The 18,212-nt window shown below is 36.5% G+C and overlaps 1 protein-coding gene across 1 annotated transcript in view; it reads left to right on the top strand.

The window, feature by feature from the left end:
* The window catches only part of GPR158 (G protein-coupled receptor 158), a 383,045-nt gene that overhangs the window by 319,545 nt on the left and 45,288 nt on the right, over positions 1-18,212 (top strand). The window contains exon 6 of the mRNA XM_036344876.1: positions 12,036-12,145. Coding sequence (XP_036200769.1) covers positions 12,036-12,145 — 110 coding nt within the window. The remainder of the gene's footprint in view (positions 1-12,035; positions 12,146-18,212) is intronic.

Here is an 18,212-nt window from a genome sequence, read left to right as displayed (position 1 = left end):
TTACACAGAGTACTCCAGAACAGGAAACTGAGTAGAAATGGGATTAAAAATATAGTGAGAAAATGCATTTGCTATTGCTCACTGACAAATTCCAAAGAGCTTTTAAGGTAACATATAGTTAAACTTAATTATTTTCAGCCCCTTCATTTGGAACTGAATAATAAGAATGGGTCCTCTCCAAAAGGGGTGAGGCAACGAATGACTCACACTGAATCAGGCTGGCAAAGGAGTTCCCTCCTCATAGGAATCTGATATTTTTTATGTTACTTTGCCATTGAGGAAGAATTTACAAGGGTCAGAGAGAATCGCCTAATGCTCACCTAAACAAATAAAAAGGATATTGCATCAATCTTTAAGAAAGGTTTATAGGAGAAATAATTATGCCATTTTAATTGGCATAGTGCGTTTGCATACATTTTATCATTCTGTGAGAGGAGGGAGAGAAGGAATTATTAACTCGCCTTTCCAGATGAGAAAAGAGATGGTGAGAATGCTCTTCTCAAGGTCCTGCAGGTATTAAGTGGCTGAGCAGTCCGTGGGTCTTCAAATATTACAATCTTTCCAATATGCACCTCTGTTTCTCAAGATATATGCTTATTCTGCCCAGGGTATTGAAAGGTAACACTGGCAATGGTGACTCTGCAGAGGGAGACACATGGCTAACAGGCCAATTCTGAAACTGGGTTGTGACTGTAGCTTGAATAATCACTATTTTAGACTTTAAGTTGTGGTTTATAGAACCTATTGTTTTGTATGGTCTGCACACTTTCTTCAACAAACTGGGAAGAATATTTGAATTCTGAATAGAAAGATCATTTTTTTTCCAAAGAAGGGTCTATACAAGACTCTCCATGAAAAGGCTGACCCACAAAGCTAAGGTAAACAGATGGGCCATTACCAAGGGACAAGGGCCTCCTAAGGACCAGGAAATGGCACACTGTTCAAGTCTTTTGTGTATTCTGTTCTTGGCTTTTAAAAAAAGTTTTTGCTTGTTATCATCTTATTACGCTGTATATTATGTCTCTTCTTTATTTTTCTTCTTTCTTCTCAAAATGCTATACTTTGAATCTATTTCCCTTGTACCTTTGTATTTTTATGGAGGTCTTGGGTTCTTAAGACCCTCTGAATCCCAGTGAAAGTAACTGCAAGCTATGTATCACTTAAAGCTTTGAACAGGATGCTGTGAGCCAAACTTGGACAACTTCTGGCATTGACTGGCACAAAAGTACCTCCCAGGAGGCCTGAAATAAGCATACAAAAAAGTTGGCATTAAATCTGCTGAGATGAACTTCGCTTGGTGGTTGTTGTTTTCCCCCCAAATATTTTATTTTTTATTGATTTTGTATTATTATTATTATGTTCCTTCTTTTCTCTCATGTCTTTAATAGTTCTTACTTGCCTCCTTCCTTTTCTCAATCTATTTTTTCGTTTTTTTCCATTCTTTTACTTTCTCCTATTTTTACCTTTCAGAATATTTTTCTTTCTCTTTCTTCTTATACTTTTTACTGTTTTCCTTTTCCTACTTTTTAATTTTTTCTCTCCCTTTTTTCCTTTCAGAATCTCTTTTCTACCCCCTTTCTCATCTAGTGTTATTTTTATTTTATTAGTAGTATTATTATCTTTTTCTTTATTTCATTTTTATTATTCTTGTCTTTTCTCTTTCCTAATTCTCTTTTCTTTTATGTATTTTTTGCTATTGTTGGTATTTTTGTATGCTTGGGTTTGTTCCTGTTTGCTTTGTTTGGTTTGGTTTTACCCTGTCAGTATCTGTACAACAGCTCATATGCAATGGTTGGGGCTGAGCCTCACAGTCAGCCAGGCTGAGACAATATCCCACCCACCAACAGGACAACAATAATCAAGACCCAATTACAACAGGAGAGCCCAGACAACCCACAAAAGTGTCACTCCTAAAGCATACAGCTGAGTAGTTCAAGGAGAATATACAACTGGGTTCCACAGAACATTTACTACAAAAAAAAAAAAAAAATACCCCACAAGGACTAGGAGTCATAGCTAATGTGTCTAATATATAGAAAACACACACAAAGAAATAACTAAATTGGAGCAACAAAGAAACAACTGCCAAATGAAAGAAAAGGAAGAATCTCCAGAAAAAGGCCTAAATGAGGTGGAGTTAAGCAATTTATCAGACAGAGCTCAGAGTAATGGTTATAAATATGCTCAAGGAATTTAGTAATAATTAAAAGGAACTTAGGTAAATTACAAGGAACTTAGTGGGAACGACATCAGCATGAAAAAGTACATAGAAACCATGAATAAGAACCAAGCAGAAATGAAGAATACTATAACTGACATCAAGAATACATTGAAGAAGATTAAAAGCTGGCTTGATGAAGCTGAGGATCATGTCAGTGATTTTGAAGACAAGATAGAAATAAACACTCAACTGGAGCAGCAAAAAGAAAAAAAATACTAAAAAAGCATGAGCAGAGTTTAAGGAACATTTGGGTAACCTGAAATGGAACAATAACCACATCACAGGGGTAACAGAGGGAGAAGAAAGTGAGCAAGGGGTAGAGAACTTATCTGAAGAAATAATGACAGAAAACTTTCCTAACCTGGTAAAGGAAAATGTCACACAAGTTCATGAAGCACAGAGGGTCCCAGTCAAGAGAAACACAAAGAGACCCAGACCAAGACACATCATAATTAAAATGGCAAATGTTGAAGACAAAGAGAGACTCTTAAAAGCAGTAAGAGAGCTCCCATAAAACTGTCAGCTTATTTCTCAACAGAAACACTACAGGCCAGGAGGGAATGGCATGAAGTATTCAGAGTAGTGAAAAGCAAGGACCTGGAATCAAGACTACTCTATCTAGCAAGGCAATCATTCAAAATGGAAGGTGAAATGAAGAGCTTCCTAGACAAAAAAAAAAAAAGGTTAAAGGAATTTTTTTTTCATTCCCACCAAACCAGCATTGCAAGAAATGCTAAAGGAACTGTTATAAGAAGAAGAAGAAGAGAGAGAGAGAGAGAGAGAGAGAGAGAGAGAGAGAGAGAGAGAGAGAGAGAAACATAGGCATAAAGAAAAAAATGCAACAAATAAGTACCTCTCAGTAATGACCTTAAGCATAAATGTATTAAATGTAATGTATATATTTCTATTTATTCAAAATCAGCATTGCTTATACATGTTTTCAGTAAGGTGACCATTTTTTTTTCATATTAACAAAAGAAAATGTTAACTGTATACTTTGGTCATAATCTCACCACTCTGCTCGCTAGTGTGTTTTTTTCTCTTAGAAGAACATGGAGTTTGTTTGTAAAAGCATCAGGAGAGAAAATAGGAAGCAGAATAATAGCCTCAGGGTTTTTTATTTCATTGTTTGTTTTTTGCTCTTATATAATTATAGATAGCATATTTTTGGATGGACTTATTAATAGAAACAATACAGTTTTCCCCATTGGTTTTTATGCATAGCCCCTTCATGCCCTGTTTTCTAGGATAGGTTAAGAATAATAAATATGAAATAGGTATACTTTTATTGATGTGTATGTGTGTACATATATATTTTTATATACAAATAAAATTTAAGCATAACCACTATTACACTTTAAACCATATATATAATATATATTATATATAACCATATATATATATATATAAATATTATATGTGTTGCCTGTTTTTTTCACTTAACATAAATTCTGAGAGCTTTCCCATATTCATTAAGATTTTCAAGAACATGATTGTCAAAGATGGTATAATCTTCTATCATAAGTCATGCACCATAATTTATTATCGACCAAAACTATTTCTTTTGAACACTTAAACTGAGGTGGTAAAAGTTCACCACAAAAATAGTCATGCATTTCTATGCTTATTACTAGAGGCCCAGTGCATGGATTCATGCACCAATGGTGTCTCTCAGCCTGGTCTGCGCCTTCTCGCAATCCGGGGATCAGGCTGAAACTGGCAGTCCAACATCCCCCAAGGGATGTAGTAGTGCATGAAGCAGCAGGCACTATTCTGCTCATCCCAACTCCACTGTGACTGCCGCTGCCACCACGCAGTAAGCTCACTGAGCAGCCCTCCTGCTTTGAGTGTCTGCCCCTGGTGTTCAGTGCGCATCATAGCAACTGGCCGACCAGTCGTTTGATTGTTCAGTTGTTCGGTCACTTAGCCTTTTATATATATAGATGTTTGCTATGATGGGTATTTCCACAAGTACCTTTTCTTGTGGAGAGATGGAAAAAAGAGACAAGGGAGGATCCCTGTACTATTTTATCATTTTAGTCTATTAGTTTATCCCTTATTTTGTTGCTTTATAGTAATAGGACCCAAGTGCAAAGTGATAGGTAAGACCATGGTTGTGTAAAGACATAGTCATCACCATAGCCCTTTCATGTCTGTGGTAATCTCATAAATGTAAAGTTGTATTAAGTATTTTTTATTTTATTTTTTTAATCCTCACCCAAGGATATTTTTTCCACTGATTTCTACAGAGAGAGTGGAAGGGAGGGAGGAAGGGGAGAGAAAGAGAGAAAGAAATATTAATATGAGAAAGACACATCGATTGGTTGTCTCTCACATGTGCCCCTACTGGGCTAGGGAACCTGCAACTGGAGTATATGACCTTGATCGGAATTGAACTTATGACCCTTCGGTCTGAGTGCTGATGCTCTAACCATTGAGAAAAACTTGCCAGGGCTTTTTTAATATTTTGCTGTTTGTATCCAACTTTAGATAATTAGTTAAACATTTATAGGGCATGCATTTCCATCCTAAGTATTTTCTTGCATGGATCATATCTCTTACCAGATATAGAAATAATAATTTTGTAATAAACCCAAAGACATCGAATCTACATATTTTTAAAATGTTTTTTTTTATTGATTTCAGAGAGGAAGGGAGAGGATAGAAACATTAATGATGAGAGAGAATCATTGGCTGCCTCCTGCACACTGCTTACTGGGGATTGAACCTACAACCTGGGCATGTGCCCTGAACAGGAATTGAACCCCTGACCTCCTGGTTCATTGGTCGACGCTCAACCATTGGGCCACATCTATATATTTTTAAAGCAAATCCTGTCTACAAGTGCTTTCATATATATATATATATATATATATATATATATATATATATATATATATAGTTCTGCCTAAATGATTCATTTACAGCCACCCTACTTCAAAAGATAGCAAACCTGGACAGACTAAGTACTAGGTTTTCATATTGGCTATTTCCAAGTGTACCTTTATGCACTGCTCTTTATTGAGATAAGATATCTGTTCATTCTCCTCTTGTTCAGTAAGGATTTTGGGAGCACAGTAAACTTGAGAGGGGTGAGAAACCTGGAAAGTATTTGACTAGTGGGACTTTCCTTGTACAAAGCAGAAGGGCATTGCAGATGTGGTAAAGAGAGTCCTTAAAGCCCCAGAAGTCCTTCAAATCCTTACCAAAGGACAGTTTCATTGACAAATGTCTCATCACTGGGATCTGTCACTGTGCTCCCATTACCCAGGCGTCTTTTTTATAAATAAAACTGTTCACATACACCTACCAACAGAAACCCCAAAGCATGTAACACCTCCTTCACCTATAAAAGTGGTCGAATTCACAACCAGCTTCAGTGAACTGAAGCAAATAGCACTTGGCGAGTCAAGTAGGAAAGTAGAACTGCTGTGTCAAACACTATTGGAAACTGTTGCTGAGATCCTTACAATATCAGGCCAAACACAAGAGCCTCAGACCTTTTACTCCCGGAGAACTGGAACAGCATTGAATTGTGCTGGTCTGACCATTCTACCTCCTAAGCATTCCTCTTCTAAAATCACTGGACCTTGTACCATGAGCAGCCATCATAGAGGTTAATTTTCTATCACTGATGTTGTGTCTATTATTTGCAAAAGAAAGTTATTCTATTTAATAATGTTCCATTTTGTGCATATTTTAAAAACCTTATATTATTTTCTTTTGTGGATTCTCTTTTCTTCCCGATTAGCTATGTTCAGTATACAAAGAATATAGGCAATCAAGCTGACCTCAAAATTAGCTAAAAAATTACATATGCTGAAATGGATGGATAATCTGTGCAGATTTGTTTGCAATGAGGCAAAGGCTTGGAAGGCTGCCTCCAAAACAGCAATGCTTTTTTAAAGCACAATGCCCAGAGTATTCCGCCACTAGGATCATCTGTATTTTGTAAGAAGCTAAAAAACCTTCCAGAGTTGCAGAACCAAATCCTTAAAACATACATAGAGATACATCCACCTTAGACCTTCACACTTCGAGCCTTACTCTCAAGCAGAAAGGGGGAACACACCTCGAGGCAGATTATAGTGAATTCCCAAAAGGACTGTTGAAGATGAAAGAAGAGTGGTGGGGTTTGGCGTAGCACACTTCCTCCTGCTGACCCTGAACGAGTCTCTTTTCCTCTCACTCCCCTCCCAAACCTACACCCTGTGCTAATTCAGCTATTGACTATATATGCACTAGGTCTGTAGGTTACGTAATGACAGAATTGGTACACTTATATCCTGCTTTTCACACATTAAATAAAATATCTTTGTATCTATCATTAGCCCCTAGTATTGGAAAGAGAATGAGGAAAGTTTTCCCTTGAAATATTTACTTTGAAAATATACCTTAGGCAATGCTTTCAGTAAAGAAAGGTTTTATAGGTTCTGATTTAAAAACTTAGTATTTGATAACCAAGGGAAATTGAATTAACCTCATTAGTCTGTTAATATTTAAAATGAGGGTATTAAAAAGTATTTGTGCCAGGCTGGCATGGCTCAGTGGGTTGAGCATTCACCTGTGAACTAGGAGGTCAGAGTTCAGTTCCAGGTCAGGGCACATGCCTGGGTTGTGGGCTCCATTCCCAGTGTGGCGTGTGCAGGAGGCAGCCAATCAATGATTCTCTCTCATCATCGATGTTTCTATCTCTCTCTCCCTTCCTGTCTCTGAAATCAATTTTAAAAAAAGGTATTTGGACCCTAAGTACAGGGTGGAGCAAAAGTAAACTTACAGTTGTGAGTACATGAAACAAGGAGTTTATTCTTGTATTATTATTTATTAACTATTGTATTATTTCCCATTCATACAACTGTAAACTGACTTTTGCCCCACCCTGTATAAGTAATGTATCTGGCATAGTGATCAGTGATGGGAGAAGGCATAAGTAGCTATTATTAGTGGTACATAAAAATGGCAGCTATTTTAGTATTATCATCATCATTTATAAATTCTTCAGGTCAGTAGATTAGTTTTTCTCTATTTCTTCTCCTACCAAGGTCTTATGATAAAATGTGCTTTAACTTGAAATTTGGGAATGAATATGTATTTTATAAGAATTAGTTAAACTATACATTTATGTAAATTATATTTCATAAGAAAAAATAGATATTGGGATTTGAAAGACATGAAACTTCTTAGTCTTTTATTTTTCTCACTACAGAGTGTATTAACTACTACAAAGCTAGATTTGTATTAGATGTTGTATAGACAACTTTCACTCAGTATATCCAAAAATGGACTCACTCTATCCTTTCTCACTTCCTCTCTCCTTCTCATATTCATTTTTTTACCTCATTTATTCTACATACATTTATTGGTTACCTACTATTTCCAGGTACAATACTAGGGGATGAGCAAGCAATCATGAATAAGATAGTTACAATCCTTGTTCTCATACAACTTACAAACTAGCTAGTAAGACACATTCAACAAATGAATTACAGAATTATTCAAAATAGAGTTGATGAATGTGATGAAGGAAAGCTCAGAATTTCATATAAGTAAATAACATGCAAATAAGATGAAAACCTTTCTTAGTGTAGGGATTGATGGGAAGAGTCATGGATGCCAATCCTGAGCTGAGACATGAAGGATGAGCTAGGGGTGGAGAGGTTTCTAAGCAGAGATATCAGAATTTTCCCCAGACATAGCCACTGTATATATTTCTTTCCAAACACAATCATCTTCCCAGTCACCCAGGCCTAAAATCTTCACATTGTCTTTGACACTTTATTCTTTTTTGCCTCAACAAATAATCAGTGTCACAATTTTCTTGATTCAGCACCTTCTTTCCTCTGTTCCCATGAATAACTGAATTCCCATTCTCACCACATCAGTTAAGTTTCCTTTACGTTTTCCCTACAGTTTGATTTTGGGGTGGTTTTATTTTCCCAAACTCATCTTTTCAGCTAACAACCTGGAACACACTTCTGATATCAACTCAGAGAAGTATAATGGCATGTCAGCTTATAAAATAAAATCTGAATTCCTCAGCATGCTATTCAAAGCTGACAATGCACTGACCCCCGTCTCTGTTTCAAAGTTTGATTTTCAGTCCTCCCTTTTATGTCTTCCTGCTGGAACCACACCCTCCACATTCTAAAGCTTTCCCACAACCAGGCCTTTGTCTTGGACTCCCTTCCCCTTTTCTCTTTCTTATCTGCTTAAGCCTGTTTTTTCTCCATGTTCTTGCCCAAATATCCACCCTCCAGGATAATTTTACATCTTTCCACTGAGGGTAATTTTCCTTTTCTCTGCATTCTCAGTATGACTAGATTCACAATATGATAGCCTTTGTCATCTCCCTCACTGAGTAGAACAATTTAGAAAGAGGCAAAGGTGTAGCCCTTAATGAGCATGAACTCTAGAACCAAAATGCCTGGATTCAAATCCTAGCTCCAACACTTCCTACCTGTGTGACCCTGAGCACATCACTTCAATTCTCTGTGCCTCATTCCTTTTCTGTAAAATAAAACTCCCTACCTTATAAGGTAGTGTGAGGATTAAGTGAATAAATTATGCCCAAAAATGCTTTAGTGTTTGGCAGTAATACTGTATAAATATTGGTATGATCATACCATTATTTTTATCATTTATATGTAACATCTACTCTTCTAAATTACAATGAGGTCCAAATCCACACCTGATGTGTTTTTATAACTTCTAAATCTCTTACTGCCTCACACAGGGTAAATTAATAGTGAATGTGTGAGTTAGAATCACAATGATTAGTGAATACTAATTGGACATTTCAAGTAGTTTATTTTGAAGATAACATTTTCTTTATTAAATTAGCTAAAATAAGTCATTGAGCAAAAATTTAATTATAGCCAGAACAGGTTTGGCTCAGTGGATAGAGCGTCGGCCTGCGGACTCAAGGGTCCTGGGTTCGATTCTGGTCAAGGGCATGTACCTTGGTTGCGGACACATCCCTAGTGGGGGGTGTGCAGGAGGCAGCTGATTGATGTTTCTCTCTCATTGATGTTTCTGGCTCTCTATCCCTCTCCTTTCCTCTATGTAAAAAATCAATAAAATATATTTTTAAAAAATTTAATTATATAAATTTTCTGTGTGTAAAGCACACCGAATATATGGAGAAGTGTGCCTTCTCTGATTTTACATTTGATTCAAGGAGACACTCATATAGATAACTGTAATATAAGGTAATATAGAAAAAGTGTATACTCAAAAAGTGATTATAGGAATTCAAAAGGATTGGCTAGAATGATCAGATAATAATTTATTGAGATGATATGGAATTATAGTCCAAGGAAAATGGAACGTTTAAAACACAGTTTACATAAATCAACTCTCCTGATAATATTAGCCAATACTTATTGAACATTCACTATAACAGACACAGTGTTTATTGTATTTAAACTTCAAAACAGTCTCATATAGAAGCATTGTTGTGTTCATTTTGTAAGTGGGAAAACTGAGGCATAGCAAGACAATGTCATATAATTTGTCAAAGTCACGCGGCTAATAAAGAAGAAAGCCAAGATTGGAACTCAGGTGACTGGATTCAGAACCTGTGTTAACCATCACATTGCAAAATTAGAATTTTTACTATTTTCTGAACTGTTTCTAATAATACATTTTATTAAGTTCACTGGATTTTATTTTTTTATTAATTTTTAAACTTGGATGCTAAAAGTTTTTTATTTCATATCTGATCAACTCAGTCTTTCATTTACAGTAAAAATTTCGCAAATTCTTCATGTGTGAAATAAAAGTTTGAAGCTATATCAGTAGTCCCCATACAATTCAAGAGCAATTCTTTCTTTCAAAATAAAAAGTTATGCCAACTTCTATGTTATAGTTGTTCACCTTCTCTTATTCACTGTTAGGTGTGCAGTAGAAAACTTCACAATAAGTTACAGGATTTTGCAATCCCCAGAATCCACTGTGCTAGAATAATCTCTAAAGCCATTTCTAGTTCTCAACACTAGGTCCCTATCTCTCTAGTTCCCAATCTGTCATGTCTCTCTGCCATAAGAAGGAATGCATATGCTCCCTCAATCCCTTAAAATTCTTTTAAGTTTTCCCTATTTGTTTTTCCGCTAAGCTTTCTCTTCTTTCTTTAGCTCAAATTCCTTAGTAAACAATACAACTTACTTTGCAGAACTCATAATTAATATTCGTCTATTGTGAAAGGAACTCTGTCAAAAATACATGAGCTAAAATAAAGCAATACAAAGTTACAGAACTTAAACTTGTTTTCTGAAAATAGTTAATAAAAGAAAGGTTTTTATATCCATTTTCTGGTAGATTAAATTCTAAAATTAAATCTTTACCCGAGTGTTCAGCAGGTAACTAGTGAATTAGAAAAATAAGAACAAATACCATATATACACAGAGGAACATTATCTTCTGTTCACACTTATGTTTACCTTTCTTTCATTTATTTCTGACACTTTTGCTCAGTATTTTTTCTACTCCTTGAGAATTTAACCCTAATATTGACAATGCTTAGTTTCATATCTTCATATAGTAGAAACATTTCAAAAATACCAGCATGGAATTTTAGGGATTATCATTCTTGGCACTGCTGGAGACTGGACTTCATTGGCAAGACATCAGCAAGAAATTGTCAGCACTCAACCCATGTCCCAAGTTATGCTTTATGTTTTCTGATATTCAGATCTTTGGGATGCAAAGCCAAAATAACACTCTGGGTTTTAGGAATTGGTATATTTTTCTGTTATGATGTCCTTGCTTTCAACAAAATCAGTTCAAGCTAGCTGCGTCAAGCAGAAAAGAATAAGCCTACATTTTCAACAGCATTAATCCTTTGGCACTGCATAAGACTCCTTCCACAGGCCAAACCAATTCCTATTCTGTGCGGACTGGTTCAAAACCAGGGGGCAGCATCTGAAAGGTAAAACATGCAGTGCCTTGCTTATACAGGGTGGGGCAAAAGTAGGTTTACAGTTGTGATTACATGAAGCAGAGTTAATTCTTGTATATTATTTGTTAGTTATTGAATAATTTATTAATTGTATTATTTCCCATACAAACAACTATAAACTTACTTTTGCCCCGCCTTGAATATACCTTTTGGCCATGCCCCGGAATTGGCCCCTTGTTCCTTTGTGTCCCACTGAACTTGCAGAGGTGTTTAGCACAGTACCTATGCTACTTTAATGCAGTTTCTTGTTTATATGTCTCTCTTCCCTTTCGCATTGCCTTTGTATGCAGAGCATCTAGTATAGTTCCTGGCTCATAATAAATGCTTCATTAATGTTTGCGGAATGAGAACTCTGGAGTAAGAAGCAAGAAGTTAGCAAAGTGGTTGAACCAAGTCCTAAGTGAAGTAATAATTATGGAGCGGTGGACTGATTGGGGGTGTGCCCTACAGGCTAATCCTCGCAGGGCTCTTTCACACCGGGATGGGTGTTGCCAGAAGTGTGGAGGCAGGAATGTGAAAGGTTTCAGATGGAAGACAATGGAAACTAGCCTGGTTGTCCCATCTTAGAGAGTAAAAAGAATTAAGTTTCGACATACCAAAGACTTAGAAACAATTACTAGAAACTGCTAAAAGTTCGAATTAAATAATTTAGAATTGATTTGAAAGCAATAGGAAGATTCCATAGCTCTCTAACTTGTCCAATGAATGATCCAAATAATATTTTAAAGTTTTAATTAAATGGATGTGTACTTATGTTACCATTTATGTGTATTAAACATCAGATTATGAAATATTGATTTTAGTCTGTGGGTCCTCAGTTAATCCTAAGGTTTCTTTTTTTCTCTTCTCATCCCGCAGGTTGTTATTTTATACTTTGAGCCGAGCACATTTCGTTGCATTCTCCTAAGATGGGTCCGTCTTCTCGGTTTTGCTACTGTTTATGGAACTGTCACTCTCAAGCTTCACAGGTTAGTATGTTTTTTAGTTTCCATCATCATGGGAGGATCAGAGTGTTTGGCTTAGCATGTAATTGCAAGCTGCGTCAGCCAATTGAATGGTTTCATTTCAAGGATTTAATAATAAAATGATCTATATTTTTTATTTTTGAGGCAATACATTTAGGATTCCCTAGGAAAATATTTAATATAGCTGAATTTGATCTATATTTTTTATTTTTGAGGCAATACATTTAGGATTCCCTAGGAAAATATTTAATATAGCTGAATTTGATCTATATTTTTTATTTTTGAGGCAATACATTTAGGATTCCCTAGGAAAATATTTAATATAGCTGAATTTGAATAGCATGCTTTAATCAAATGTGCCATTGGTATTGGAAAGGTTAATTCTGAATAAAAATAAGTTTAGAATGAATGCAAAACGGTATGGACTAGCTAAGAAAGGAGTAAATACAGTTAAAATAATAATGCAGGTGCAGAGCTACCAAAGAACCTTATGTAATACAAATCAGTCATATGCTTATTTGACTAAAACTGCTGTCCTCCATTCTCAAGTTCCCTGTCCCGGAGTAAGCCTGCTGATATTCTGTGGGTCAAATTGAAGAAAAAAATAGTGTTTCTGGCTTTCCTCCTTGACCAATATGTTCTAGTAAATGGGAGAATACAGTACTGTAAATTACCTTATACTTAATTTCAAAGCCACCTACGTTTTAAAGTGTATCTGACAAATATGAGGAATAAAGAAGCAATAAAGTAAATTACTATCCACAAAAACTAGGGCTGGCTGGAAATGATTCCAGGGCCTCCCCTTGTCCCTCTTTCCACGTTTTCTCGATGTCGTGGTGCCAAAAATCTTAGGACAGAAAATGTTTCTCCTGGAGGATAAAATTGTAGTTCTATAGAGGAAACCCTTTATTCTGATCGGCTGTAAAGCTGATTCGACTACCACAATAAGCCACAATATGACCATAAGTTTTTCTCAATAAAAGTATTTTAATGTGGCTCACCCCACAATTTATCTTAATTGCCATAATATGTGTTATATTTGTCTTTAAATGTATCCCCTTCCAACTTTCTTTAAATGCGATTGTGTGCTATCTACTACATGCTCTCCATTTTATTTCCTTTTGAAGAGGGCTGTACTTATTTCCTGGGAATGCTTCAGATTATCTTTTTGGAAAAACTAAATATCCTTAACTCTCAGTATATCAAATAGTACAAAGAATGTGGGATTGGATTTAAGAAATCATTCCTCTGAAATCTATATAATTGTATTGACCAATATCCCAATAAATTCAATAAAAAAGTTAAAGAAATCTTAGGCCCCTATTTCCTAGAAAAGGAAAAGATTAGAGCAATCTCTAATGTTCTTTCTGATGCCCACTTTATTCTTTCCACTTCACAGCACACTTAGCTCTTTTGTCCTTCTATCCTTCAAGTGCCTACCGATTTCCGTTCCTCACATGAAAGCTCTTTTTCAACTGGTGCTCATTCACAAAAGAGAGAAATTGACCACTTAAAATAGACAATAAGACTTCTAGAAATTCTGAATGAATGGGTGGCCTGTTGAGACATGAAAATGACCTCTGTCCCTATGAGTCTAGCACTTAGCATTTATTGGGTTTGCTTATTTAATTATGTTCTTCATGTTTACCTAATTTATTTTCTTTTGGAAGTGTGGGTCTTACCATTGGATCCCCAGAGCACAGTGACTGACACATAGGAGGTACTTAATACATATCACTTGATGAGTGAATGAATAAAATATCAGTTGCAGACTTAGAAGCTGCTTCCATCACTTCTCTACACATGTAATACATCCATATTCCCTTACCTCACTATATGTCCTCAAGTAACTGGAACACTATGGTTTGCAAGATGCGGTTTGGTGGGATGCAAATACAGTATTCAATAGCAGTGAATCGTGTAATGAGAAAACTACTTCTGTTCAGGTTCTCTTTCCATCCTTCTGATTATTTCCAGGAGAAAAATTAGTGTGGAGCTAGTAGGTCTTTAACACCTGCCAAGCAGTTGCTAATCTTCCTTTGCAACCAGGAGCAGATCAAGTCAGACTCAGAGCTTCCCAATGCAATGCTATCTAGATGAAATTTATTAATTTTGTTTCACTGTATTTATTTGCATAGTTATTTTCTATTTATAGGCTTTCAGTTTTTTATTGAAAGTAGCAATATAGAGTTTTCTTTAAAATATTTTAAAGCAATAAATAAAAGTTGATTTAAAGTATATATTAGCTGGTGTGCAGATATAGAGAGAAATCTTGAGGGAGGTAAGCTGAGGATTAGAATTTAGGAAACTAGATTATTTCATCATTTTTTTTGTTTGTTTATTTTAAAGACAGTAAATAATCTCTTTTCTCTGTGTGTGTGTCTAGAAGTCATTGCAGTGAAGAATTACCCAATTGTTGGCTTAAATCGAGTAGAAACTCTTTCTAATTTAATGAGCTGAGTTATTCTTATCCTGTCAGAACCATATGGCTTTATATTATACTCTGTTCTTTTCTACATTGCTTAAATTTATCTGATTCTTATATTAAGTCTATTAACTGAACAGTCAGCTTTTCAGAGGAATGTGAACAACCTGATGGAAGTGACTGGCTGAGCCAGCTTTGTATCCCCTGTTCTTAATGATGCACCTTGCACTTCTTATATACAGTTGACCCCTTGAACATTGCTAGGGTTAGGGGCACTGACCCCATGAAGTTGAAAATTCAAGTATAACTCTTGACTCCACAAAAACTTAACTACTGATAGCCTACTGTTAACTGGAAGCCTTACCAATAACATAAAGTCAATCAATACATATTTAGTATGTTATATGCATTATGTACTGTATCCTTATAGTAAAACAAGCTAGAGAAAGGAAAATATTATTAAGAAAATAATAAGAGAAAATATATTTACAGTATTTGATGAAAAAAATCCAGCAATAAGTGGACCCATGCTCTATAAACCCATGTTGTTCAAGGGTCCATTGTATTCAGGCACTTGTTAAGTGAATAAATGGGTGGATGGTCATAATGAATGGGACTACAAGGAATGTTCCTGGTTGGGGTCTCTCTGAGAGTCAAACAACCTATGTCCCTGAAGAATGAACTTCTAAAATTTTGTAGTAATCCTAGAGGCCCAGTGCATGAAATTCGTGTATCGGGGGGAGGTCCCCTCAGCTCAGCCTGCACCCACTCCAATCTGGGACCCTTTGGGGGATGTCCAACTGCCGGTTTAAGCCCGATCCCTAGGATCGGGCTTAAACCGGCAGTCGAACATCCCTCTCACAATCCTGGACCACTGGCTCCTAATCGCTCACCTGCCTGCCTGGTAGCCCTTAACTGCCCCCCTCCCCCTGCCAGCCTGATTGCCCCTCACTGACACTGTGTGCCAGCCTGATCACCAATAACTGCCCCCCCTGCTGGCCTGGTCACTCCTAACTGCCCCCCACTGGCCTGGTCACCTCCAACTGCTGCCTTCTGCCAGCATGGTCACCCTTAACTGCCCCCCCTGCCAGCCTGGTTGCCCCCAACTGGCCCCCTGCCAGCCTGGTTGCCCCTCACTGCCCTCCTGCCAGCCTAAATGCCCCCAACTGCCCCCCTGCCAGCCTGGTCACCCCTAACTACCCCCCCCACTGGTCTGTTTGCCTCTTACTGCTCCCCCTGCCAGCCTGGTCACCCCAAACTTCCCCACCTCTGCCAGCCTGTTCACCCCATGCAGCCTGCTTGTTTAGTCATTTGGTCATCCCTCACTAACCCCCCTGCTGGCCTGGTCACCCCACGCAGCCTGCTTGTTCAGTCATTTGGTCGTCCCTCACTAACCCCCCCCCCCCCCACCAGCCTAGTCGTAGGTAGCCATCTTGTGAGGGCATGAGGGTTAATTTGCATGTTACCTCTTTATTATATAGGATGAAAGGAAGACACAAATCCTAACAAGTCTGAATTTGTATTCTAATTCTGCCATTAACTATCTATTCAACCAAGAATAAATAACTTGAACATCTAAGAATCATTTTTTTTTTCACCTCACCTCCAAGGTTATTATAAAGATTAAGCATGATGGGGATATATGTAAATATATCAAATTGGGGGTTTTATTAAAAACCACAGGTAGTGACTATGTCTAAATTAAGCAAAAAGCAAATTCATTGGAAAGACATGAGAAAGTCACAGAATTAAAGGGAAGCTAAAGAACCAGGCTTTAGAGGACTTGACTCAAAGTAGATTGGGGGATTGGTAGCCTGAACAAAGATAATGTGTTGTGAATTCCATAGGCTAATTTTCACAGGAACTTCATTTCTTATTTCAAGATTTTTAAAAAGTAAATCCTACCTCTCTAGGCAGAGAATTCTAAGGGAATTATCAGTTGTGATATATAAAATGACAGTTAAAGTCCCTTGAGAATAGGATAGATAAGAAAGACTTGGGTTTTCTTTTAGTTCACTGAAGGCTTAGTAAAATTATTGATCATTTCTTTCTTCATCTCCTGGTCTCTCACTGACTGATTGTAGTGTTTACAGAATCCCAGTAGCTCTGAAAACTTGAAGCAAATATGAAAAAAGAACAGGCCCTCACTCTGTCCCACAAATAATACTATTAGACATGGGAACTTTAAGGTTTCATTCACTTTTACCAAATCTCCCACTTTTGAGAGTCATACAGCCAAAGACTATCATGCTAATCCAAAGGAGAATTGCAAAAGAGCCCTTTGTTAATTAACAGCGCAATATGGGAGTGTCATGAGATGGGGGGGGAGTGAGAGAGGCCCTCCCCTTCAGGGAGGAATATTTTATCACTGACATTTAGGTCACCATCCCATGGTGGTAATAAAAAGTCAACCAACTTTTAATTGTCTTTATTATTGCCTAAATTATTTTACAGACAAATGGGCCACTTTATTACCTGTACCCAGGGCAAATCATTCCCACTGCCCTGCCTCATTGACAGGCCATTCATGTAAAACAATTTATTTTAAACTTATACTGTTTATTCCTCTTTGGAAAAGGAAAGAAGGAAGATTTCAGTAGCTCATTATGGATCATAAGGAAAAATAGACTGAAATAGGCAAAAATGAAGAAGGTTCCTTTATAAAAGGGAATTTCATTCAGTAGCCATAGATATGTTTGATTTAGAACATTAATGATGGAGGACAGATCTAAATAAACGCCTAGCACCTGCCTGGATAGATGGATTCACAGAATACTTGCTAAGCTGGGTTGGTTGCTCAGTTGTATGCTGGGCAGGTGGGTTGTTTGGTTAGTTGGTTATCAGTTGGTTTTAAGAAACTTGGAAAGGCAATAGGCTCAGAAAAGCCATGTATATTTTCAGGAGGCAAAATGAGAAAATGTTTTAAATGAAAGGGGTAGAGAGAGATTAAGAAACAATCCTAAAAGAACATTTTTCTATTTCTTTTAATACAGTTTTTAAAAATAGATTGCCTTTTTTGTTTTCTAAGGTTAATACAAGGGGGAAAAATACTTCTGGCTCTATATTTAAAATGAATATTTAAGCAAGCTGTGAAAAAGCCTTCTTCTGGCTCTAGACTAGGGATTTTCATTTTATGCATTATTCAGTACATATTGCTCTGGATACAGCACAATACATGGCAGCTTTCTCTACTGTGTTCATTAGCACCAAATAGTTTACACTTTGTGGGAATGTGTGTGTATGTGTGTGTATATATACTTATCCCTAATAAATAGTATATAAACAAATAAATATATTCAGTTCCTAATAAATTTTGAAAAGTAACTGGAAGATATTTATTTATTAAGTATATTCTTTAAGGATACATAAAATACAGCAAGATATCCTAAATATTTAAAAGGATAAAATAAAGAAAAATAAGTATGCTGCTATATAGAAAAGCTAAAAGTTCATAGTAAAATGAAGATTGTCTCATTTACCTTAACTTGTGATAACCACTGAGTGGCAGGGAATTTGAGATGGAGCTTGGGGCAAATGCCTGAAAAACAGTTATTAGATTTTGTCTATTAAATACAGGTCATCTGCCTTGACATACCATTGATCAAGGTGTTAGTTAGCCCTTATTTATTTAGAAAGTCAAACAAA

The sequence above is a fragment of the Myotis myotis genome, unplaced genomic scaffold (genome assembly GCF_014108235.1).
Source record: "Myotis myotis isolate mMyoMyo1 unplaced genomic scaffold, mMyoMyo1.p scaffold_m19_p_1, whole genome shotgun sequence".
NCBI lineage: Eukaryota > Metazoa > Chordata > Mammalia > Chiroptera > Vespertilionidae > Myotis > Myotis myotis.
Note: the sequence above shows the minus strand (reverse complement) of the source record. Positions and strands in the feature narration are given on the sequence as shown.